The sequence below is a fragment of the Labeo rohita genome, chromosome 20 (assembly GCF_022985175.1).
Source record: "Labeo rohita strain BAU-BD-2019 chromosome 20, IGBB_LRoh.1.0, whole genome shotgun sequence".
In the NCBI taxonomy this organism is placed as follows: domain Eukaryota; kingdom Metazoa; phylum Chordata; class Actinopteri; order Cypriniformes; family Cyprinidae; genus Labeo; species Labeo rohita.
In genome coordinates this window covers 984,505-1,009,150 of record NC_066888.1, presented here as the reverse complement: position 1 = coordinate 1,009,150, position 24,646 = coordinate 984,505, and the positions used below count along the sequence as shown (strand labels likewise).

Genomic DNA, 24,646 nt, shown 5'->3' with positions numbered 1-24,646 from the left:
TGTCACATGTTCAGTAACTCGTCACAGCTGCTAAACTTCTACAGTAGTGAACAGAAACTACAGCAAACATCATTTTCGCGTTACATTTTGCTCCAGTAACTAAAGAAAAATCCACAACGTGTCTGTGACTTTCCAAAAGAAGAAAAAACTTCAAACTTGAGAATTTGTCAAAAAATAAATATACTAAAATGTATTTAAAACACTGTTCTTTCAAACTAAATATACTACAAATACATTTACATATTATGTACTTAATAAAAGTACCCTGCAATTGTACTTCTAGTATAGTAAACTGGTATATTTAAAGTCTGCTAAATTGAAACAACTAATTTTGTACTTAAAGCACTTTAACTGTGTGGAAGTAGTCTAACTAAAGACATACTAAAGTATATTTCAATGCACTAAAGTGGAACTATTGCAAGCATACTTTAGATACACTTTAAATACTTTGCAATTTTATTTTATTTAGGCTTAATATTAAGAAATGTGCATTGTGCACAAGTATTACTCCAACTAAAGTTTAATTACAACTTTTATATCAGGAAGTAAATATGTTTATGGACTTGCATTTTAAATGCATTTTAAATTCATTATTTTTTTACTAGGGGAAACATGTCAAATTTGCAGTTGCAAATTTGTTCAGTTCACTCACACTCATGCTGCTGTTCAGCTGTTCACTGGAACTCTGATGCTGACATTATCATTTGTACTGAAAATATTTGCATTAGAAACAGGAGCATGTTCACTAGCCAGGCTGTAAATCTAAGAATGAGAAGCGCCACTGAGAAGCAAACATTGACAAACATGAAGAAGCATTTCTGAACTCTTCCGGGGAGGCGGCGCACAGAAGAAACGCGAAAGCGCCCAACAAATGTTTTATTCATAGCATGTAGCCAGCTGGGAAATTTGAATGCAAGAGCAGCTGCGGTACTAGGACGATCCACGTATCGCTTGGCAACCGAACATCGTCCCTCAGTTCAGCGGCGCTCTCTCACTGTCTGCCACGCACACAGCGCTTCATACAATGATTCCTCCACCCGGAAGATGAGACAAGCCTACAGGAGCCGCATCACACCGCCGCTTTAAAAGGTAAGTGGGCTCTGCTGTTGTTCTAGAAAGGAAGCGTTGACTCACAGCCCAACTCCTTCCAGACCTCTGTGTTTGCGAAGGGAAGCTCGGCCATCAGGTCGCAGGCGCATTCTGCCTCCTTCTGCTTCTTCTTCTTGCCCGACACTTTCTTTAGCTCCTTCTTTGGTTTTTTGACCTTCTTGACTGCTACGAAGAAAAGAAAGAGAGCAAATAAAGACACAAGAGTAACACTGCTGCTGCATTGTGATAAATGACCTTCAGACTCATAGATGTTTGCATGCTGCCTACAGATAACCAGTTACTGCAGGTTTGCATTGGACATCAAACCCAAACCAAACACTTCAGATACTGTAGCACTGAAATACTGCACAGGCCTGATGATGCATAATGATTATTGCAGGTTTGATTTTCAAATACCTGTTGAACTGAGATGGATTCATTTTGCATTCAAGGCACAAAACGCACTTTTCCAGAATGCAGCTGCTCCCATATTTAATGTGGCTTGTAAGCATAGTTTATGAAGAAACCCAACATTTTCACATTGACAGAATGACTGTGTGGCAAAATACTGAAGCGTTTGACTGGACACACAGCTTTCGAAGTCTATTGTTTTTGCTCCATTACTACCCATGATAATATTGTTGCAATTATGGTTGATTTTCCTCCAGTCCAGGACACAGTTAGTACCTACAACCAGTCTGTTTGTGTTTAGTGAACCTGACTACCAGTCAGAACCTGACTACACTACCAGTCAAAATGTTTTCATGTTTTTTACAGAAGTCTTTTCTACTCACTGAACCTGCATTTATTTCATCCAGAGCACAGAAAAAAACAGTACAATTTGGAAATATTTTTACTATTTCAAAGAACTGATTACTACTTTAATATATTTTAAAATGTAATTTATTCCTGCAATTTCAATTATGAATTTTTAGCATCATTACTCCAGCCACATGATCCTTCAGAGATTATTATAATATTCTGATGTAATGCTCAAAACACATTATTATTATTATTATTATTTTTATTATTATTACTATTATGTTGAAAACAGCTGAGCTGTTTTTTTCAGGTTTCTTTGTTAAAAAAAAAATTCAGAAGAACAGCATTTACCTGAAATAGACATCTTTTGAAATATTAAAAATGTCTTTAGCATCACTTCTGATCAATTTAAAGCATCCTTGCTTTAAATAAAAGTACTCATTTCTATAACCCTAAATAAATAAATAAAAATAAAATAAAATATACTGACTCCAAGCTTTTGAACGGCATATGTGTAATGTTACAATAATGTTTATAATGTTTATTTCAGATAAATGCTGATCTTTCTATTCATCAAAGAATCCTGAAAAAAAAATTGTACTCACCTAAATATTGATAATAACAATAATAATAATAAAAAAATGTTTCTGAAGGATCATGTGACACTAAAGACTGGAGTAATGATGCTGAAAATTCAGCTTTGATCACAGAAATAAATTACATTTAAATATATATTCAAATAGAAAACAGTTATTTTAAATAGTAAAAAATATTTCAAAATATATTACTGCCTTTGCTGTATTTTGGATCAAATAGGATCTTCGGCTTGGTGAGCAGAAATACTTCTTTAAAACAACAACACACAACAACAAAAACTTTGACTGGTAGTGTACCTCCATTAACAATCACCAAAACAGTTGATTTATCAGGCTGAGTCTTTAAAAATGAAGAAAACTGAAGAAAACCTATCTATAGTGGAAAAATACTATTTGGCACCACTGTGTGTTAAGTCAGATAGTTTTATAAAACGAGGCCTTAAATCAAATTATTTTGCAGCTGTTGATTTAGTCAACGCTTAAGGTCAAGCCCTGAGCACATGGACAGTAGTGTGCATGTCTCACCCTTGGTAGTGCTCTTCTGTTGTGTAGTGCTCTGTTCTTGTTGTGTGGACACAGAGTTATTGTTGATCTCCTCCATGATGTCTGAGTGATCTTCAGCACACACTGTCGCATGCTGCACACTCACACAGCTCAGTCTGTGTGTCTCATATGACTGAGATCCGACACGCAGCTTCACCCGACGAGACTTAATCACTTCTGAGTGAATGTCTGCATTAAACACCCGAGTCAAACGCGTTAGTGCTCTGGCGAACAGAAAGTGTCGGCTGATCATGTCCGGTCTCAGTAGCACATATGTCTGATTGCTCCTGTGACAGCTGCACTGTGAGATGTAAGTTTGTTAATGTTGAATGCGATTTAATCGCAGTATGCGTTTGTGAAGAGTGTAAATGAGCACTTGATCTTACAGTCCCGCCATTAAGGTGGCGCAGTTTCCATTCGTCGGGCGTATTTCTGCACTTACTGCGCTGCAGGATCAGCTTTCATGTTAAAAACAGAGCTTACAGTGTTTACCGCAGCCTCAACAACACAACACCACACACATGTTACGGGTAGTCAGAGGGGACACGCGGTGCTCCATGAGAAAGCGCTTCGAAAAACAACGGTCATGTGAAAGCAATACTTTACACATAACTGACATTCTGTCGTAATTCATGCACTCTCGTGTACATTCAAACTTGATATATTTTTTAGTGGAACACAGAAGCTAGAGACACTATATGCACTAAAGAAACCTGACCAACAGGGACTTTAATAATAGTGCATTATAAATACGCGTGATTTTTGAGTGTTTCTGTGAGACATTTTGCCCATTCACCAGCAGAGTATTTGTGAGGTCAGACAGTGATGTTGGAGTAGATGGCCTGGCTCACAATCTCCATTCAGGTTCATCATCTCAGAGGTGTTGGATGGGGTTGCGGTCAAATCTTGGTCCCTGCTGAAAAAGCAATAGAAACCATCGCAGAATGTAGTAATGGTAATGCTTTTAGGGGTTGTAATGGGAATTGTATTGGTTTTAATGGAAACTGTAATGATCCCTGTGGATCTCTACTGGTAATTTTTTTCGCCTTCTGTTGGTCGCTTGTTAAAAACACTATATCCTGATGGAATATGGCCCAAAACACTACAGAAAGCCATTTTTTAAAATGGTTTTAATGGCTAATAGTTGGTGGTTTGTAATGTTTGTAATGGTATTTGTAGTGGAAACCATTAGAATTTCTGTGATGGTGTCTATTGTTTTTTTCAGCAGGGATGTAAGAGAAAACGGCCTTCCACAAACTGTTCCTACACAGCTGGAAGCATTGCGTTGTCCAAAATGTCTTGACTTTTGTCCATATATGTGACCCTGGACCACAAAACCAGTCATAAGGGTCAATTTCTTGAAATCATCTGAAAGCTGAATAAATATGATTACCACTGATGTGTAGTTTGTTTGGATAGGACAGTATTTGGTCGAGATACAACAATTTGACAATCTGGAATCTGAGCATATCAAATATTGAGAAAATCGCCTTAAAAGTTGTCCAAATGAAGTTTGTAGCAATGCGTATTACTTTCTGATATATTTACAGTAGGAAATGTACACGCTATCTTTATGAAACATGATCTTTACGTAATATCCTAATTATTTTTGGCATAAAAGAAAAATCAATCATTTTGACCCATGCAATGTATTTTTGGCTATTGCTACAAATATACCCGTGCTACTGAACACATAGTGTATTTATCAAAATGTTATTTTTCATATAATGGAAGGGCTGTCAAGATGCAGAAGTGACTATAAATGTGATAACATAATGAGTTGCACACAATGGTATATTGAAAGTCTTCTGAAGTTCTAAGATCAATGCTTTTGTGATGCTTTCTGTGAGAAACAGCAAAATTTAGGTTCACTGAAACTCTTCCCTTTCATCTCATATCTAATTTGGACTTCTGCATATTCTGCATATTGGACTTTGTGCATCAAAAGTTGTGAAAACACATGCAAAACTCTCTGTGATCTTAAAAATAGCAACTTTCTTTAAGCAAAATGTAATTCATTCGTCCGATGATGGAGGTCTGGCTCATGAATATTAATGACATAATTTGTTGTTTACCTAGCAGGACTATCTGAAATGCTGGTAAGTGTAAGTCATAATTATAAATCCTATTACTGTAAAAGCTTTGATTTATATGAATATTAATTAGGATACGGATTGAACAGTCCAGGCAGATTAATAGGCAACATCAGCGAGACCAAATGAATATTCATGAGCTCAGCCTTTGTCATGGTAGAAGCTGTATCTTTGTGTCCTGAATTGATTTTTTTGTTCTTTGTATGCAGCGCTTCCTTCAGCCACACTGAGGCCTTTATTTCCAAACATAATTCAGTCAATACCGTCAGCCTTGTTAAAACATGACAGAAACGGAAAAGATTTGCCTCACAATCTAATGATTAACATGCTATGAAATATTCTTGTTATTCTCCAATAATTAACCAGCAGTTCAAAGAGTCAAACAGGCCCGTATATGACATACATTCCCCTATATCAAGAGTGACATTGCCATTTAAGTTAACTATAAGGCCATATATAAATTTCACATATGTACATTCTCTGGGTAAATGAAGATATTTGTTTATAACATAAAAAATACCCATAGTAAGATTTGTGTGTGTACATATTATTAGCTATATAGTGATTGTGTTGCAGATTTTTGTAGTAAATAAATGTTTATATTTACTTATATTTACTTTATATTTACCTATATTTATATTTACTATATGTACAAGTATATACATGACATATATGTCCAAAAAATGTATTGCACATACATAAACATATTTGTATGGGCTACAAACTCTAGTGAAAAATAAACATACTAAAATGTTTTTAAAATACATTTATTTTATGCTATGCATACTACAAATATATTTACATACTATGTACTTGATAAAAATACCTTGTACTTTTAGTATACTAAACTAGTACTTAATGCACTTTAATTGTCCGGAAGTAGTGCTAAAATATATATATATATATCCAATCAGAAGTACTAGTACTTACATAGAAACCTATACAGTGTAGCCAGAAAGAAATGCTCATTTTTAGGAAAAACATCAGATGGATTTAGAGGCTTTTGCATCTGAAATCTTAAGTATATTTGATTGTGGAACTATTGCAAGTATACTACACTTATTTCGCATTGTATTTTTTATTATATACATTTTTTAATATAAATATTATAGTAAATATTTTGCATTTAAAGATTGCTATTATTTAAAGATCATAAAGTCATCATAGGCTTAATATTAAGAAATGTGCATTGTGCACAAGTAGTACTCCAGAAAAGTTTAATTATAATTATTATGTCAGTAAGTCTCGAGTGATATGTCAGTAAATATATTAAAAATATATGAATAGACTTGAACTGTAAGTATAAAACAAATGCATTTTAAATCTATTACTTTTTTACTAGGGAATGTTAATATATGAAATTGTTCCAATATTAAAATAGGTTTCATATGTTTTTACATCATGACAAAACATTTCATATATGGACATTTAATACATGTGCATGTGCTACATTTGCATTTGGGGAACAACAAAACAGAACAAGCAGAAAAAGACAAAGCTGAAATCTCTTGTTGAGAAGCTCCTCTGCATATTCATTCAGTGTTCAATGCTTTCTGGACGCTGTGAAAGCCTCAGTGATTTGGTCTTTGTTTGCTCTGACCTTGAACCCACTGAGTGATTCTTTTCACTTTCACAAATGCTGTGGGAAGAAACGCACGCTGTATACATTTGCACACATATTCTGATAGCGCAGGTATTGTTTGCGGTGTTGTAGAGCGGCAGCAGCACGTCTCTGTTATTGGCTGTGTTCTGCTTCTCTCTCACACCCTCGTTTGTATTGTGTAACATTAGACCGCTGCTTGGGTTTCAGGCCGCGGAAGGCGAGCACGACTATCCGGGCCAAGTTCACTGGCGCGACAGCAAACAGGTGTAAAGGAAGGACCGGTTCTCCGACCCCTTCGTCCAGGTGATACCGACGCTTTATTCCCTGATGTTTACCTGAGAACTTTCGGCCTGTCGCCTGGAGTTTGAGGTGAGTCAATCCTAAGCGCCGGGGGGCCTGTTTAACAGAGTCAGGGCTTCAGTTACACACCATTCTCTCTCATCAATGTACTGCTTACTGTATAACAATGCAAGAAAACCTTTTTTTTACTTCCCACAAACAGAGTAATTACAATTCTCTGGTTCTACAGATGGCATTTTGTCAGAGCTGTGTTGAACAAATATTTAAAGAATGACATGATCGTCATGTGACTCTCGTCAAACATGCTAACCGCATATTGTATGGCTTTTATAATGCCTTCACTGCGCATCATGTTAATAGTTGTGTGGAAATAAGCAGGAAGCTTACTGAAACATGATGACTTACTCTTCTGATCTCTTTCAAAATGTCATTCTTACCCTCATTACAATTCTGTGTACTTTTATTTTTGTTTTTGTTTTTTTTTGTTTGTTTGTTTTTGGAATGATTAGCTCATTTCCATCATTTTTCAAGTCTTCTAAACTCATGCAGTAACTTTGTGTGTTGAACAGGTTAATTTAAGTTTCTCCATACTGATATTTCCTTTATTTGTCCTTTTTGGTGCTCAAGTTAAACTAAATTAAAATGAATTTTTTTTTGCCTTGGCTAAAATAAAAGCCACATTTTTATTTCAAGTAACAAAAATGTTTTGTAATGGTTTTCATTTTATTTAACTATAATAACCCAGTTTATCACACACACACACATTTACATATTACCACATGTTACATATTACACAATGTATGTATGCCCTAATATTAATATAAATAATATGTAATACTAATACTATACAATCACTTACAGTGAAGGAATATGAATTAAAATATAGTGCTACAAAACTCTAAAAGCTACTGTAAGTAAATGTATATAATACAAAAATATAAAGTAATAAATAGAGTTTTGTTTTAGTATCATTGAGGTACTGTTATAGTTTTTATTAATATGTATTTTTTTTTCAATTTTCATTTTCATTTTAAAGTGTTAATTTATTTTTTTTTATATTTTTGTCATATATTTTAAATATATAGTAATATAAATCACTGTTATTTTAGTATTATTAAGATACTATTATATTTTTTGTTAATATTTTATTCATTTTAGTACATATTTTTAACTATTTTCTTTTTATAAATGTACTTTTAGTTTTAGTTTTAGTCATTTTATTGAGTTAAACTTAATTAAAATGTTACCTTGGCAGCTAGCTGAAATAAAACATGTTATATAAATTATTAATATGTCATATTAAGTAACAAAAATGTTTTCTTAATGGTTTTCATTTTTTAGTGAACTATAATAACCCAGTTTATTACACACTAACATACATATATATTGAAATATTACTACATAAAAATGTATGCATGCCCTAATATTAATATATAATGCGTAATACTAATACAAAACAATCATTTACAATGAAGGAATATGAATTAAAATACTGTGCTACAAAACTATAAAAGCTACTATATGTAAATTTATATAACGATACAAAAATATATAGTAATATCTATGAGTGTTATTTTAGCATCACTGAGATACTATTATAGTTTTTATTAATATGTATGTTTTATTTTTACATTTGAATTTTAATTCTAGTTAAAGCATAATATATTTCATTATTTTAGTATAACTGATGTGCTATTATAGTTTTTATTAACAATTTTATTAATTTTGTTGCATATTTTTCATTTTTTTAACTATGTATAGTTTTTTATAAATGTACTTTTAGTTTTAGTTGTAGTTATTTTATTGAGTAACTAAATTAAAATGTTACCTTGGCAGCATTACTATTATTATATCATATTAAGTAACGAAAATTCTTTTTTAATGGTTTTCATTTTGGTTAACTATAAAAACCTGGTTTATTACACACACAGATTTAAATATTACCTCATACTGTATGCCCTAATATTAATAGAAATAATTATTTTTTAAAATTTAAATAATGGTGTAATATGAATAATCATTGTTCTCCGCGTGTCAGTGGCGTAATGGCTAAAGGTGCATGTGTTTGTGTGTGTGTCTGTGTGTGTGACTATGGCCAAACTTAGCATCAAGAGGCTTTGAAAGCATCAGAGTCACTGTATCCTCTCTCCATCACAAATCCCCTTCAGCGTTAACCCTGTCCACTGGCATTGGTCAGCTGTCAGGTCAACAACACGCTATTTATAACCTGCAGGTATTAGCCCAGTTTGCTCTGAACCGCTACTTGATGTGCGGTGAGCATCAGAGTGACAACGGGAGTGCGTTTCCACGTTCAGCCGTCAGACTCAGGAGCCTTATTTTGCTCGATATCTGTGTGCCAGGTGGTGGACTGTGATAATGCTGTAGCTGTAATCCCTTCTGAAATCTGTACAGTCATGCTCTGGGATTTCTGCAGGGACGTCAGCACTCACTGGCGGAAGGAGAAATTTTAAATGCGCAAGAAGAGCTTCCAGGCTGTGTCAGGCAGAGGTATATCAGGATAATCGATTTCTTCCAGGTCATCAGAGTCATCTCAGCTGGACCGGCTGCGGGAGGTCGTCGGCACACAGGTACACGCGTTCTGCTCATGTGCTCCTGCTGCTGCGCTCGCTCTCTTCAAGGTCATGAATGTACAGCAAATATGAGTAAGCCTGTCCTAAAACACTCTTTTCTCCTTTTTTTCCATAAATCACGCCAAATGCGGGTGGATTATGACCATATTCTCTTCTGGAAATCTGTTCATCCTCTGGTGAGTGCCAAGTTTTGTTCTGACACACACTACCAGTCTAGAGTTTAGTTTGTGTTTCTCATTATCATAAAACCTTCTGATGTAGGTTTCTTCTTAAATGCTGTAAATTATGTCTGTAGACAAATGCAATTGTGAGTTTCTTCACAAAACTAACTTTTTAACATCATGAAGTGCTCATCACATCCTGATGACGTTGGCCGATAAATGTCAATGCTCAAAGTTTTCATGTGAGTCAGGTTGTTGGATCACTGCATCATTCCCAGACGTCCATCTGTGTGCACTCGTCTGGGGCTCTACGTCCTCACTGAGATTCATGCCAAGTGCTGTTGTCATTGCTGTAAATATCAGAATGTAAAGTTGCATTGGTTTTCTGCTTGTGGAATATAAAATAAGTGTTCAAAAGTCTCTGTGAACTAGAAGTTGCAGTTGCCTTTACTTCAGTATTGTGATGTATTTCTATAGGAACAGGATTTTGAATAGTGGACAGGGCTTGATTTTTTTTATTATTTTTATTAATTGTTCACCACTAGACTAGTAATGTGCAGGTGAATTTAGATTTCATGCAGACTTTAAATAAGAGGTACAGTAGACAGCAATGTTAGATATGTTTGTTGTTTTGGTTTGGTTTGGTTTTGGAGGTTAATACACAGTGCTGGTACATTAAGGTAGATTATAAACTTCTGCTCCTCATCTTTGATTCCTGGCATGTTGGTCTTACAGATCCTGACCTTGACCTTCACTTCACTAATGACCATGACCGGTTACAACTAACCGCTATTGCTAAGAAAATCTTTGGTTTATAAAATATGATGGTTAATTTGACGATGCTTTCAGCTGCCTGTACTCATGTTTAAATCCATTCCACAGATTTCTTCAAATCTAACACCAAAACCACTGCAGAAATTGCAAAAATAGTCTGTGGATTCCATCTGGGCCTACTAATGGCTTTACGAAAACAACAAAATACCATAGTTATTAGCAGATGCTAAAACTCACAGGACGGAACATTTTTCCGTTTGCCAGTTTCCCTCATGATAACCCTGGTGATTACACTAAGGGTTATGGAGCCTTTCACATTTCTAACATTCCCAGAAGCGGAAGTCATTATAGTTAGTTAACTTCTATAGTGATGAACAGAAATATAGTTTTATTAAAATGAAAATATAAAAAAACTTCCAGATTTACTGTGTTAATTGTTAATTGTAAAAAGTAAGAAGCTCTATTACAATAAATATGCTGTAACATATCACACCAGTGTCATTAAAGAAAGGAAAAATAATGACAGAAAGGTTTTTAGTCAGTCTGGACGAGATCCCATGTTTATTTTACAGTTACAATAACTGCATGGTATATACAAAATAACAACTGTACAAATACAAGGAAACGTACGGACAGTCAAAAATTTACATGCACCTTACAGAATCTGCAAAATAGTCATTATTTTACTGGAATAAGAGTCATTTTAATTTAATACTGATTTGGATAAGACATTTCACATAAAAGACATGTAGTCCACACAACAAAATGATAGTTGAATTGATAAAAATGACCCCGTTCAAAAGTTTACATACACTTAATTCTTAATACTGTGTTGTTACCTGAATGATCCACAGCTGTGTCTTTTACACAAATTCTGTGGTTTTTCAGCATTTTTGTGTATTTGAACCCTTTCCAACAATGACTGTATGATTTTGAGATCCATCTTTTCACACTGAGGACAACTGAGGGACTCATATACAACTATTACAGAAGGTTCAAACACTCACTGATGCTCCAGAAGGAAACATGATGCATTAAGAGCCGGGGGTGAAAACTTTTGAACAGAATGAAGATGTGTATATTTTTCTTAGTTTGCATAAAAATGTAGTACTGCCCTTCAGAAGCTACAGAAAATATGTGCATGTTTCCCAGAGGACAAAATAAGTTAAATTTACCTTGATCTTCAAATTCAAGAAGTTTTCACACCCTGTCTTTTAACACGTTTTTTTCCTTCTGGATCATCAGTGAGCGTGTGAACCTTCTGTAATAGTTGCATATGAGTCCCTCATATGTTCAAATACACAAAAATGCTGAAAAACCAATAATTTTTCTGAAGAACAGCAGGGGTCATTTTATAAATTCTTTAAATTGTAATATTTTATTTTGTGGATTATATGTAAATGTCGTTTATGTGGAATATCTTATTCAGATCAGTACTACATAAAAATAACATGCATGTTGTATGATCCCTCTTATTTTGGTAAAATAATTAACATTTTGCAGATTCTGCAGGGTGTATGTAAACCTTTGACTTTAACTGGAAGTGCTCAGCTGAGTAACTTGAGCTGTGACAAATTCTTGAAAATGGTCGAGCAGGTTTTTCTCTCGTGTGGCGTTGAGTATATCCACTAGTGAGCGCTATTTCACTGAAAGTCGGCAGTCTTCGCTCTGGTTCCTTTTGTCCGCAGTTCTGTAGTCAACATCCTTAATATAAACTACTCTCAGAGCCCACCAATAGAAGACGAGAATTCCGGACAGGCAGCGAGTCCCACCAATTACAGCACGAGTTCGAATTCCGCGAGCCAATCAATGACGCAGAGGCGGGCTTCCAGCGCGATCGTAGAGGGGAGGGTTCGCATGTTTCACTACGTTGGCTTTTCTCCCAGAAAGATTTCGGTGTGGGAATTTCAATTTTACATTTCTGAGGCTGTCGGAGGCTCTTTAACCGGACACCGCATCCTGAAAGTTTCGCTGAGCGCGTCTAGACTGAATAAGGTACGGCGATCGTGACTGTTTTTATCATATCAGCAGTGTTTGCGTATATTTCCTATAGGTGATTCCGCATGGAGCTGATTGAGGAGAACTTTATGATGAGCCGTTAGTCTAATGTCACCTCTTTCAAAAGATAACACCGACAGGTGTGATATTAATACTCGATAATGTGGGCAGTTGTTTGGGATGGTCACTCTGATAATGATCCATGTGAATCTGTGTGTTAAATGAGTCGTGTAATGATGATTTACAGTCTGTCGTGTATTCATCGCATTGCCGCAGTGTTTGGAAATGTCGTTGACCCACCAAAACCGTTGTATCTACAGTCTACTCTGTGCTGTGTGTTGTAACTGAATGTGTGCTGCACATGTAACATATGGACACGTTCTCCGTAACCCGTGTCAAATCCCATATGGCGTCTTTATGTAACGATATAATCTCCAGTGTTGATGTTTACACCGATCGCTGCTGTCTGTCTGTCTGCTTTAACAGCGCTTTACCCGTCTGAACTCTACCTGACTGACTCATCTGGACGCGACGCTGCACAACATAAGCGCATTTTCAACGACTGGAAGCCGTAACGATAGTTTTGATGTGTTTTTGTTTGCCGTTGGAAGTCAGTGGCACGTGCCCTAAATACAGTGAGTTGCCCGCGTGGCTGGCGCGCGTTCACAGCGCTGTGGGAGTGTGTGCCTGATCACCTTTACACGCCCCAGAACATCACTACGTGTCGTCCTCGCTGTGTGTTTCGGTCTGGTGGCGTTTTTAACGCGCAGATAGAATACGCAATAAAAATGTGGATGACGCGGCGCCATCTTCTGCAGCGCTTGCAAGCGTTTCTCTGACGCCAGACCTTCAGTCCAGATGTGCTGATTTTACATCACACACACACACACACACACACACACACAAACACACACTGCGAACGACGCGACAAACTAAGTTGAGCGCCAAGAAAGCGTTCAGATTTACTCGCGTCGCACGCATGCTTTACGTTGTGGGAAAAACATGCCTCAAAGTCAAGTCTTCTTTTTCTCCCTACAATAATAAAGTAGTTGCTGGAAGCCTATTAAAAATATTTTGGCCACCATGACATTGGATATATTTTAAAATTCGCAAAAATGCTGTAACGCGCCAAACATTGCCTCGCAAAATGACTGAGGTGATTGTTCTGATGACTTTTACACCGTTTAAAGCAGTGCATCTTAGGTTTACTATCTTAAAATAAGTAGTAATAATAGTAACTGTAGAATTTTTGCCAGCTTGGCAGTTTCTGAAGGCCTATAATAACTTATTAGTTAGTTGGCACTTTTCCAATGGAATAGTTCACCACCCCCCAACAATTCTGGTCACCATAGAGAGTTTGTGCTTGCCTCAGGATTTGGTCAGTTACCAGGATGCACTTCATATTGGCTATACTCGGATGTAAACAACAGCATGGATTGCATGGTTAATGTATTGCTGAATGCATTGTTTGCTAATTTATGCTGTCTAAACCACCAAAAAGAAAATGTGGAAACTGCTAAATCATATAGAGAAGGACTTAGTAAGCAGGAGAGGGTGCAATGTTTACTAAAGTTAATAGGTGGTAAAGATATGTATGAGCAGTATTAAGATATTAGACTGATATTTCACCTAATGTTGTCAAGACTCTTGGCCTGGAAGTCCTGGTTCACTTTGGCCAACCAAAAACAGCTTCTTTGCTCAGGCTTTTGCACTCTTCTCCTTGATTTGTCATAACTTTTGGCAGTCTGAAGTGCTCCAAATGTTTTGCCCGGTCTGACCGATTAGTTCAGCCCGAAACATGACAATAATTGACCTTTTTCAGCAACAATAATCAGCAAAAGTTTCGTTCGTTTCAGCGACATTGTTTGCATTCGGTGCTGCCAATATGGCTGATCGATGAAACATTGTGAAAACACTTTATTGACTTCCAAAATATTTTCCCATTCTATGGAGGTCAGTGCTGTCAGCTGTTTAGTTACCCACATTCTTCAAGATGTCATCTTTTATGTTTAACAGAAGAAAGAAACTCTTATAGATTTGGAACAATAAGCATGAGTAAATGATGATCAGGGTTTCATGTAATCAAACTGTAATCTAACTCGATTTCGAACATTATAATGCAATGTGAGTTTGTTTCTGGATGCAAACACAGACTGCCTACTACACAAAGTATGACTCATTTGATGGTATGATACAGAGCGAGCACAGCTTTAGATTTGACTTGGTCTTTTCCTGTGTGAACCACACTGTGTTGTTGTAATGCTAATTTGTAATACTATCTAATGCATGTACGGGTTCACCGTGTAGTGAATATCAACATGCATGTGATAAAGTGACAAATATTTGCATTTGTAAGTGTCAGCGTGGATCATGTAATGTGTGTATGTGTTAATATTTGACCAGAAACAGCCGCTAAAAAGATTCAGTGCACGGTTTCATTCCCATTCAACTGTCTTAGGATTTCAGGGCTTGTTTTGACAATGCAAAACAATACGTCATGTGAAACGTGTGGCCCCTCCCTGCCGCGGCCACTTAAAGCCGTCGTGGGCGCTGTAGGGATTAGCTTGTGCTTGAGTGTCAGGTTTTGGTGGAGTATAGATCTCTATTGGGTGAGCTGTGATGGTTTTACTTCCAATTGGACGGTTTTGTGGTTGCCAAATCCACTGGTGTAGCTTAACCCAGACCATCTGTCAGATCCGTGCAGTGTCTTTATGAGTGCACAGCACACACATGTACACATACAGACAGCGGAAAAGCATCAGAATATGTTGAACATGTTGTTTGTCGATTTACTATGCCTGTGTGTCTTGAGATTACTGCGTGAGTGCAGCATGTGCTATGATTTAGTTGTGAAAGTCATTGTTTGTTAGCCTGCATTGGAAGTTGCTGCATGCCAAACAATTTGACTTTTTGGTCAAATAGCAGTCATTCATGTTCTTTTCATTTTGTTTGCATCAGGCTGTTGTTGCCACCCGTATTGCTTTGGGTTGACCAGTTACAGTCATTTTCTTTTGATTGATAAACATCTGAGTATGACAGATATGCTGCTTTGTTTGGGTCTCCCACGTCATCATGCAACACATGTACAATCTTACAGTTTCATCAACACACAAACAAAGCCATGTTTTCATTCAAGCTGCAAATTTATTTTATGTGGAAAATAGAAGTGCTGCAAAAAGAAAGTAGCATCTCTATCCCATGAATTTGTTTCTCCATCAGATTTGAAGAAATGTGTCACTGCATCACTTGCTCACCAATGGATCCTCTGCAGTGAATGGGTGCCTTCAGAAAGAGAGTCCAAACAACTGATAAAAACATCAAAATAATCCACACCAATCAAGTTCATCAGTTAACATCTTGAGAAGACAAAAGCTGTGTGTTTGTAAGAAACAAATCCATCTCCTGTCGTCTCTCACATCAAAATCCAGCCACATAGACAGTTTAAAGCTGTTTTAGCTTGTAAACTGTGCTTGATCTGTGTAGATCGGATTTCTCTCCTAATTCAGACCAGGCCACTTTTTCACTGGAGGAAGCATTGTTATGGATTATGGACTTGGTATTTTAGTTCCAAATGTCTTAATGATGATTTGTTTCTTACAAACACACAGCTTTTGGCTTCTCAAGATGTTAATTGGAGATGTTAATGGACTGGAGTGGTGTGGATTAGTGTAATGTTTTTATCAGCTGTTTGGACTGGATTCTGATGGCACCCATTCACTCCAGAGGATCCATTGGTGAGCAAGTGATGTAATGTTACATTTCTCCAAAACTGATGATCAAACAAACTTGCTTACAATTTGGATGGCCTGAGGATGAGGATATTTTCAGCTAATTTTCATTTTTAGGTGAACTATCCCTTTGAGATAAAAATGCATCTTTTCAGGTTGGCTTGAAACGGTTCAGATGACTGCAGCGAGGCATGGTTACCAGTCAGTAGTTAATTGGGGGTGTTTGTTGGGTGTTCATGCGGTGCTCAGGGTCTCTGGGGTGAGCTTATGCTCCTGTGGCCTTCAGCAGGAGTGAGTTGTTTTTCTGATGGTCCCTGTGGAACTGCCGTCTCTGTGAGTTAGAGCTGACATCATTATTTGACTAATCATTAACCTGATACTGTTAACCCGCATCAAACACAGATGCAGCGCTGCAGTGATACACACCTGTTCATACAGGCACAAACATCATAAACTAGGGCTCTGTGATTTCTGCGACGTGAACTCAATCACAGAAACCAGACATAAAAAGGAAATTTGATGTATAGTATAGAATTTGGCAAAAATGGTACACTTCATCAAAATGGTGATATAAACTAGTGTGTGTAAATGTGAAGAAAACAAGGTACAACCCGTTTCATAGGACACCATTATTGTTAAATTTGTGCTAAATGTTTATAAAGGTTTTATGAATTCAGTTAATTAGACTTTCTTTTTAATGATTACAATTTACTTAAATCTGTAAAAACTGAGTTAAAAAATAGGAAAGGGTGATGGAAGAAATTTGGGAAAAAATAAAACTGATTTCATAGTGCCCTAATAGACCATCACATTTATAGCCTGACTTTTTAATGGCACTTTAAATCATCGAAGCGATGCTTGATCTGACACATCACTCCACTGAAGCGTTCTGCTGTTGTTTTTAATAAGGTGGCTGGAAACGGGAACGGGTCTGAGGGTGCGTTTCCTGTTGGAGCGCTTCTGACTGTGCCCTGCTAATTCTGGGGCATGCTGGGATAGCGATTGCTTAACCATTCGGAAGGGTTGTGGGAATATCTATGTGAGAGCTGCTGGGCCTCAGAAACATGGGCGTTACATCATGCAGCAAGACTTCAGTCCACTTCAACTGCTCACTAAACCAGCTGGATGTTGTGGATCTCACATGAAGTAAATGAATTGGGTTATGGGCATCAGCTGGTAATTGTGGTAACTTTCATCACTGCAGCGTCCTGTAAACTAAAACAGTGGTTTGCGTGAGAGCAGATGACCCGTCTGAATGATATTTACAGCTCACTCAGTGACAGTAAGACCGTACGAGAGCGGATCAGCTGCATGTTCCTTTCAGACTGATTAGAAAGGGAGCGGAGGAACGGCCCGGGGTTTGGCCCGTTCCCAACCGTAGTTAAAAACGGCTTATCTGCAGGACGCCAATTTAGAGAGCCGACCTTTCACCTGAAGCCCAAGAGAAGAAGTCATTTGGATAAAATGCGCTGCTCCTCAAATCACAGAGCTTTATAGCAGTTGAAAGAGCGGCCTCGTGTCCTGTACAGCACTGCTGAATTTGTCTTGCAAATCCTGTAGTGTGCAGCAGTCCTTCGTCGTCCAAGGATATGCAGTGCCCGTAGGAGGGCAGAGGAGTCTCTATGGGAAGTGTTGGCCAGCTATAGTTGCACTTCCGTTGTTATTAATATCAACATGGTTCAACAATTTGGTGATTCCCTTAACCAAGCAGTAGTTCTTCAGCAAATATGTTCAAACAGCATCTGTGTTTCTGCAGTGTGCATCTTGTGTAGTATGCCAGTCTTCAGTATGCTGGCCACCAACTCATTCTGTATTAATGTTGTGTGTTACTTACTGAGCTTGTTTCTTTCACACTAACCCCGCCCACAGTGAGATCTCATTGGTCCACGTCAGTATGTCAATCTTCGGACATGTTCTGATTGGCTGTGATTTGTCATTTTTAGTGAGAACAGAACAAATAGTTGGTTCAGCTGAAGGACTAATGCTGTATGGGAATCTCTTTATTACAGCGGTTGAATAACTGGTTATTGTCATAGAGCATTGTAGTGATGTTTCTTTGCAGGCCAACCTGGAAATTCACATCACTGGTTCCCTTGACAACATCCTAATAGAATTTTTCCAGTGGCTTTTGAATCATTGCAAAAAATAGTGTGTGATTTCTTACATGTTTAGGTTATCATGTTAATCTTCACAGATTGACTCAACTATGAATTCTGAAGCCTAAATACTATTGTCAAAAGTAAAAAGCTAAACTTAGGCTATAAATGATCACATGACTTCAACATCACCATCAAGATACAGATGACTCTTTCAGTCTTTATTTAAAAACATTTTCTCCGAAAGTTTGAGTTGGAATAGTATGATTATTACTAGTATTATTAGTATGATAGAGTGAGGTTGTAAAAGTGACTTGTGATTAGATGAGTTTACCGTTTATTGTAACATATTGTCTCCGACTGTAGTCCCATTTAGACACTTATGAAATAAAACATGAAAATATTTTGTTTTTATTAACGAGCTAACGAGCTAACGAGCAGGTCATGTGGTATTTGAAAGTATCCTAATATTGTGTTGGAGTCCCCTACAACAGGTGTAAATGCATCTAAGGTCAGAAAACATTGTCATTTTCTCAGAATATACATTTAGAATCAGAATCATTTTACAACGATTTCAAAACTATTTATTTGAAGCAGTTCTGAGCTTAAGGTCTGTAAACCCCTCCCTTCCACAAGCCTACTCTGCTCTGATTGGTCAGCTGGCCAAGTCTGTTGTGATTGGTCTTTCTGTGTACAATGCAAGCGAACTGTGCCCACAGCTAAAATTTAACCGCTATGTTGAATGTTAGCCGAGTGCTAACGTGACTAACTGATGAAACAATACAGTTTGTAAACCAAAGTATGTCTACATTCTTTATTATTAAACAAAGTAATTAGAAGAACGACAGTCTACATTAATCAACACATTCATAGGAAATAGTGGGTTCACAGTGAATTATAAGAAATATTTCAGTAAGACAGTAATCTTATGGTTTACCTGGAAACCTAAAGCTGCACGGATATACATCACGTATTAGCACAAAAAACTTGCTATTTTAAGCACTCGGTTAAAAATCTACACAAAATGTATTTATCATACTTGCAGGTTGTGGTTCAGAGATGCTTGTTGGTCCAAATAAAGAAGGTACAGACTTATCTTTCATGGACAAGTGTTTAGTGAATGCCACGTTGAATTTTCCTAGATGAGAGAAGCAGTCCTCGGTAAACTGAGGAGCACACAACAAAAGGTTTGAATTGTATTGCTGTGGTATCGTGAAAAAAATTAATTTTAACCACTGATTCCTCACATTATCATCTTTTGGCAGTGAAAGCAAAACAAACTTGCTTTCACAGAGCAGGACACAGCGTCTTGACATGATGTAAACTCACTGACTAGCGGAAGTGTTTGTGGGCAGGTCAGACTGTTCGTATTTCACGGACAGGCGAGGATTATGCTAATATGTTACCTAGTGATGTAGATCGGTAACAGGGAGAAGATTTGAAAATACGACGCTCGTTAAGGCGGCTCAGAGTCGACTCTCTTTTGAGAGACAATATCTTTATTTATCATGCATGTTTTTGATTAACAAATTTGCAGACTGTTTACATTGAAGGATAGCTGCATTACAGATTGCAAAAAAGATATATTTTAAAAACCTATTTGACCTGTTCTTTAACTACAGACTTTATTATACCAAAAACACATTAAAAACCTATTGTTGGAAACTCAAGTGTTAAAATGCAACTTGTTTGTGGGTTTTGACTTAAAAATACGTCATTCCTGCAGCTTTCTCCAGGACAGTGATAACATGGTGAACATGGTGTGTGTGTTTGTTTCTGCACACCAGACCACAGTGCTGTAGATTCAGAGTCTCATAGGACCTTCTGCACGCTGATCGCTGGACAAACACCGTCTCTGAGAGTCTTCCCTCTCTGAATCATGGAGATTATGACAGTCTTCATAGTGTTTTCCAGTCACGTGAGCTTCCTGTGGTCTGATTAGGGTCTCGTCTCTGGCTGTCCTGACAAATGCCTCTTCATGGCAGTGAATGCTAATTGGTCCTGTTCCCACTGATGCTGTTGACTGAGTGCCATCATCAGCAGAGCAGGGATTCACGCCGATCTACACGGCGCGTTAGCCAGCGTCTGACGTCTCTCTCTGTTCGGCTCTTGCGTGTGCTGAAGGCTGCAGGTGAACAGCAGCACCTGTGCTCATGTCAATGAGGAGCGCTGACGCTGTCATTAGAGAGGAGTTCGTCACCTACGTGAACCAGATCAGGTCAGGACACTCTCTGTGAATAGAGGCATTGTGCTGCCGGGAATCAATGGTCCGCTCCGGCTCTGGACAGCAGGAGGAGCGACTGAATGAGGGGACAAGATGAGAGACAGAAGACAAGTGGATTGGACTGACAGGCTTCCTGTTTCCACACATCAACACTGGCCTTTACAGTACACTATGATACTTAATGTGCTGTTTACATTCTTAAACACTTCCATCTGATAATCATGAATAATAATATGAGTAATCTGCTTTATATCGACATTGACTCTCTAAGATATCACTGTTGGCCATCAAAAAATCCCAAAAAATGTTCAAGGTCTCTGCCTATTTTATAGTACTGTCATTTCTGTGTTAAACAGGAGAAACACCTGATGACGTAAACACAGATGTGCTAAGGAGTTGTTGTTTTGAGAGTGAGCTGGTTTATTTCTGCAGTTCTGTTTGGTGACTTTAGTAAGACAGAAATAAAAAGGCTAAAATTAGTCATGGATGTGGACTGAGTTTGATGTCTGAGTCGTGTAGCTGTAGTAAAGCGGCTCACGTTTACCCCAGCGGCGGGTTGCTATGGTGACGTGTGCGCACCTGTGCGGTTGTGAAGCGGTTTCGCCCTCCCCGTGAGACGAGTTCGTTCCGCCTGCTGCGCTAATGTGAGATGAATAGGAGGAGCTGAGCACAATAGTCATTCAGAGCAGAACAAACAGCAGGTCTCAATCTATGCTCTACATGCATGTTTGTGTGATGTCTTTGTCTGATTTTCTCCTTGTCAGGGCTGATCTGGGCTCTATATGAACGGCTTTATCCTGCTCTTCCTCTCTAAAATCCCAGTCAATGCACACAAACGAGTGTGAACATGACAGACGCTCTGGTTTTCATCTAGTGTCAGATTTTCCTGCACCAAACACTGAATGATCGTTTCACGACACAATAATTAAAAAAAATTGTGTACTGGTTTTATATTGCAAGCTCAAAAGTGAAGGTGAGTTTCCAGGAGATGAAAGAGTGCAAATAAAAAGACCTGTTTGTTGTATAAATATACCCTGTATAATGCAAGCTAACATTAGAGAGAAAAACAAGAAAAAACTATTACTTAGAAGGGCATTTTACATGATGCACAGAATGAATGTTGGAGCAGCAGCAGCTGGCGTGTCAGACTTGATCATGAGAGTCATATATCTTTGTTTGCTTCTGTGATTTCACATTTTTTGCAGGCAAAAAGTAGCATAGAGATGTATAAAGCACAGCTCACGGTCAAACCAAGCATCTTTCTGTTGGTCAGTGTGGTGAATTTGCATGAGTGACAGTGACTCAAACATATCAACATTTTTCACTCTCATGTAAAACTCCCAGTCATAAGGCTTCTGATTGGAATGACTGGATTTTGCTTGTGAAATTTCACCAAGCAACAGTAAATGAGAATGCAGCTACTAGTATGTAATATTGGCAGCTAGTGATTTGCAGTGGGTACTGCAGTCCAAATTCACAATATTAGGGAGTGTAGTTTCTCCCCCGCCCTGCATCTGTAGGGTTGCCAGATTGAGGATGCCCAACAGGAACAAGTGCAAATGACATGGAAGGCTTAGACTGTAAGGTGAAGAGTTGATTTATCTGTGTTTAATATGCCTCTGGTCACAGAGCTTTTTGGATGGATGCTGAGGCTTTCTAGGTTGGGTACAATCTGTGATCTCTGACCCAGTTCCTTCTCTGGCTTCCATTGCTGCAATACACTGTGTTTTCTGCCAACTTGGCAACGCAGGGTGTCAAAATACTATAGGGTACATTGTCAGGGGGTGGAGTCACACAGACAAAAATATCAGTGACAATAATTCATGGAATCCTATTTCTTTAGAGAAAAGTATTATCTTTCCTATTTTTACCCAAAATAGAACGTAACTGAGTACACACGTACAATGCAATGACTGTTTAATTCACTGGAAGCCGGCGGGCGCCCTTGCGCAGAAACTCCACATTATAGCAGAAGTAGTAGTACTGATGACGCTCCAGGAAATCTCTAATCCAGTTTTTGCTGTATATGAACATTTTGAACAGTTTTTTCAGCACCCAAAATCACAAGGCTGTTTGGGACAGATGGCAGCGCAGATTACATAAAGCGTCATGTTTTGCTTCACGAGTGGGGAGTTTTTTTGCTTAAACCTCGTTAACAAACCTCGTCTGTATTTCTTAATTAGGAATGGGTGGGGGATGAACAAATCTAAGCTCTGCTAGTAGTAGATTATTTGAAATAAAATGAATAAAAAGCTGCTTTAATGTTTGCAGTGGTGCGGTAAGATGAAAGCGATGCAGCGTAGAGGGCTTTAGCGTGCTGAAACTTGCAGGGAATCTCTTGTCATGTCTGATCTCTGTGCTCTTCCTGATGCACATATTTAGCTGATGGGTTTTTCAGCATGTCACGCTTTGAGTGCAAAAGTTTGACACCGCATGAAGTGTAAAAACACTTTAAAGCAAGATCGAGATCCGTGCATCTGGTTCCTGCTCCGCGCTCATCTGAGCTGTGTGCATCTGGACTGATGTTGTACCTCCCGTCTTTGGCTGGTGTTCTTGTGTTTGAACTATGGGTCAGATGGTGGTTTAGTCCATCTAGAATCCAGTCCTCTGCGGATCCACGTGCGTCCCAGCGCAGGCCTCGGGTCCGGCTCGGATGGGTGGGAATGCCATGATGTCATGTCAGATACGAGTTGCATCCAAACAGCTGGAAGTGTTCGGCCGCTGATCTCATGCTGGAGCAGCTCGAGTGTTGATGTCATGATGTGTGTGTGTGTTTACATTAGTCTTCCTCTCATTGATCAGCTCAAGATGTCTGCTGAGATCAGTCCAGCTGTCGGCTGCAGTCCTGACTGAAACTAAAGCTCACTCTTCAGTAGAGCTGTGTATGAAGCAGCGGCGCTGATGGCTGTTCAGGGGTTAAAATGTCCACAATTACACAACAAAAATTTCACTAACCTTTGGATCTTATCCCAGTTTCATTATGTTTCCCCATAAACATAAATGTGTGGTCATATATTCTGCTCTGTGCTGACAGATGGGAAGTCCAGCAGGATGACATTTTTCCTGTCATTTTAGATGGATTTTTTCCCACTGAGCTCATTGCAATGCCATATTTGCAGTGCCATTACTGTCCTGGGAAAAATGTTATCACTGCATTCACTGCACATTAAGCTTCCCTAATGTCATTTATTTCCAGAAAAAAACCCCACAAAAAACAGGATAATCATGGGGACATTATGTATGATTTGACTTGGGGATGGACCGATTCTTCGGTCGATACGGTACTGATTTTAACATAGAACTATTGGCTGAGGCGGTGGTCACGCTGAATGGCGCGGACTGTACTATGGACTATTTAAATTGGGCAGTGTAACTTTTTATGTTTCTTTAACTGTATTTTTTTTTGTTAGTGAACAGACTGTGATGACAAGTTATTAAAAATGTGTTGTGTGTGCGTGTGAGACAACTGTTACTCTGTAATTTATGGTCATAAATTAGCTGGTTGGTCATACAGTTAGAAGCAAAACATCATTCAAAACGGTAAAGCTTTTGCCAAATAAAGGAAACGGCTTTCTGCCATTTTGGTTTCTTGCCATTTCCCAATTTTGTTCAGGAATTGGTAAATCTTTTGTTGCCCAGAACCCCCAAATATGATGATGATGATGATGATGACGATTATTCCCTTTCAGCTCCTTATCAGCTTTTAGACCCTTTTATTTTACTGTGTGAGAAAGAAAAAACTTAAGCACTATGATATATGGAGTGCGTTTCTTTCAAATATATGTTTTGTTATATATTGTAAAATATCACTAAGTAAAGTATTTCACTAAAAATATATCACTAAAAAAAGTATTTTTTATTTTTTTTATTTATTTGTTTATTTTTTTAAATTGAAAATGACATGGTTTTTCTGCCCGTTGCCGAGCTGAGGGGAATATAGAGTTGAAGCTCCACCCACAAAAAACACCAATGTTTGCAAACACAATATTGGTCTATTAACCTATAAAACTGATATTTTTTATTTCTTAGTATCTAAACTTAGCTGTCACTCTGTCACTCTGATAAATTAAGACTTTGGAAAAGAATGA

At 37.9% G+C, this 24,646-nt stretch overlaps 2 protein-coding genes and 1 long non-coding RNA gene across 20 annotated transcripts in view; 2 read left to right on the top strand and 1 right to left on the bottom strand.

The window, feature by feature from the left end:
* The window catches only part of LOC127183163 (A-kinase anchor protein 7), a 44,729-nt gene extending 41,205 nt beyond the window's left edge, over positions 1-3,524 (bottom strand). For 2 of the 4 annotated variants that reach the window (XM_051139027.1, XM_051139026.1), the window contains exons 1-2: positions 2,973-3,520; positions 1,135-1,275 (exon numbers count right to left, since the gene is read on the bottom strand). In XM_051139027.1, the coding sequence (XP_050994984.1) occupies positions 1,135-1,275; positions 2,973-3,243 (412 nt within the window). In that variant the 5' untranslated portion in view covers positions 3,244-3,520. Of the gene's footprint in view, positions 1-1,134; positions 1,276-2,972 lie in introns of all 4 variants that reach the window. The other 2 variants (XM_051139025.1, XM_051139024.1) reach the window with 2 other exon arrangements.
* Positions 920-9,566, top strand: LOC127183164 (uncharacterized). The gene is made up of 3 exons (XR_007830001.1): positions 920-1,089; positions 6,894-7,055; positions 9,421-9,566. It is a non-coding gene; the product is annotated as an uncharacterized LOC127183164 (long non-coding RNA).
* A 2,776-nt stretch (positions 9,567-12,342) lies between these two features.
* Positions 12,343-24,646, top strand: part of epb41l2 (erythrocyte membrane protein band 4.1 like 2) — an 88,256-nt gene continuing 75,952 nt past the window's right edge. For all 15 annotated transcript variants that reach the window (XM_051139019.1, XM_051139018.1, XM_051139015.1 and 12 more), the window contains exon 1: positions 12,343-12,507. The gene's annotated coding sequence lies outside the window, so the exon portion shown is untranslated. The remainder of the gene's footprint in view (positions 12,508-24,646) is intronic.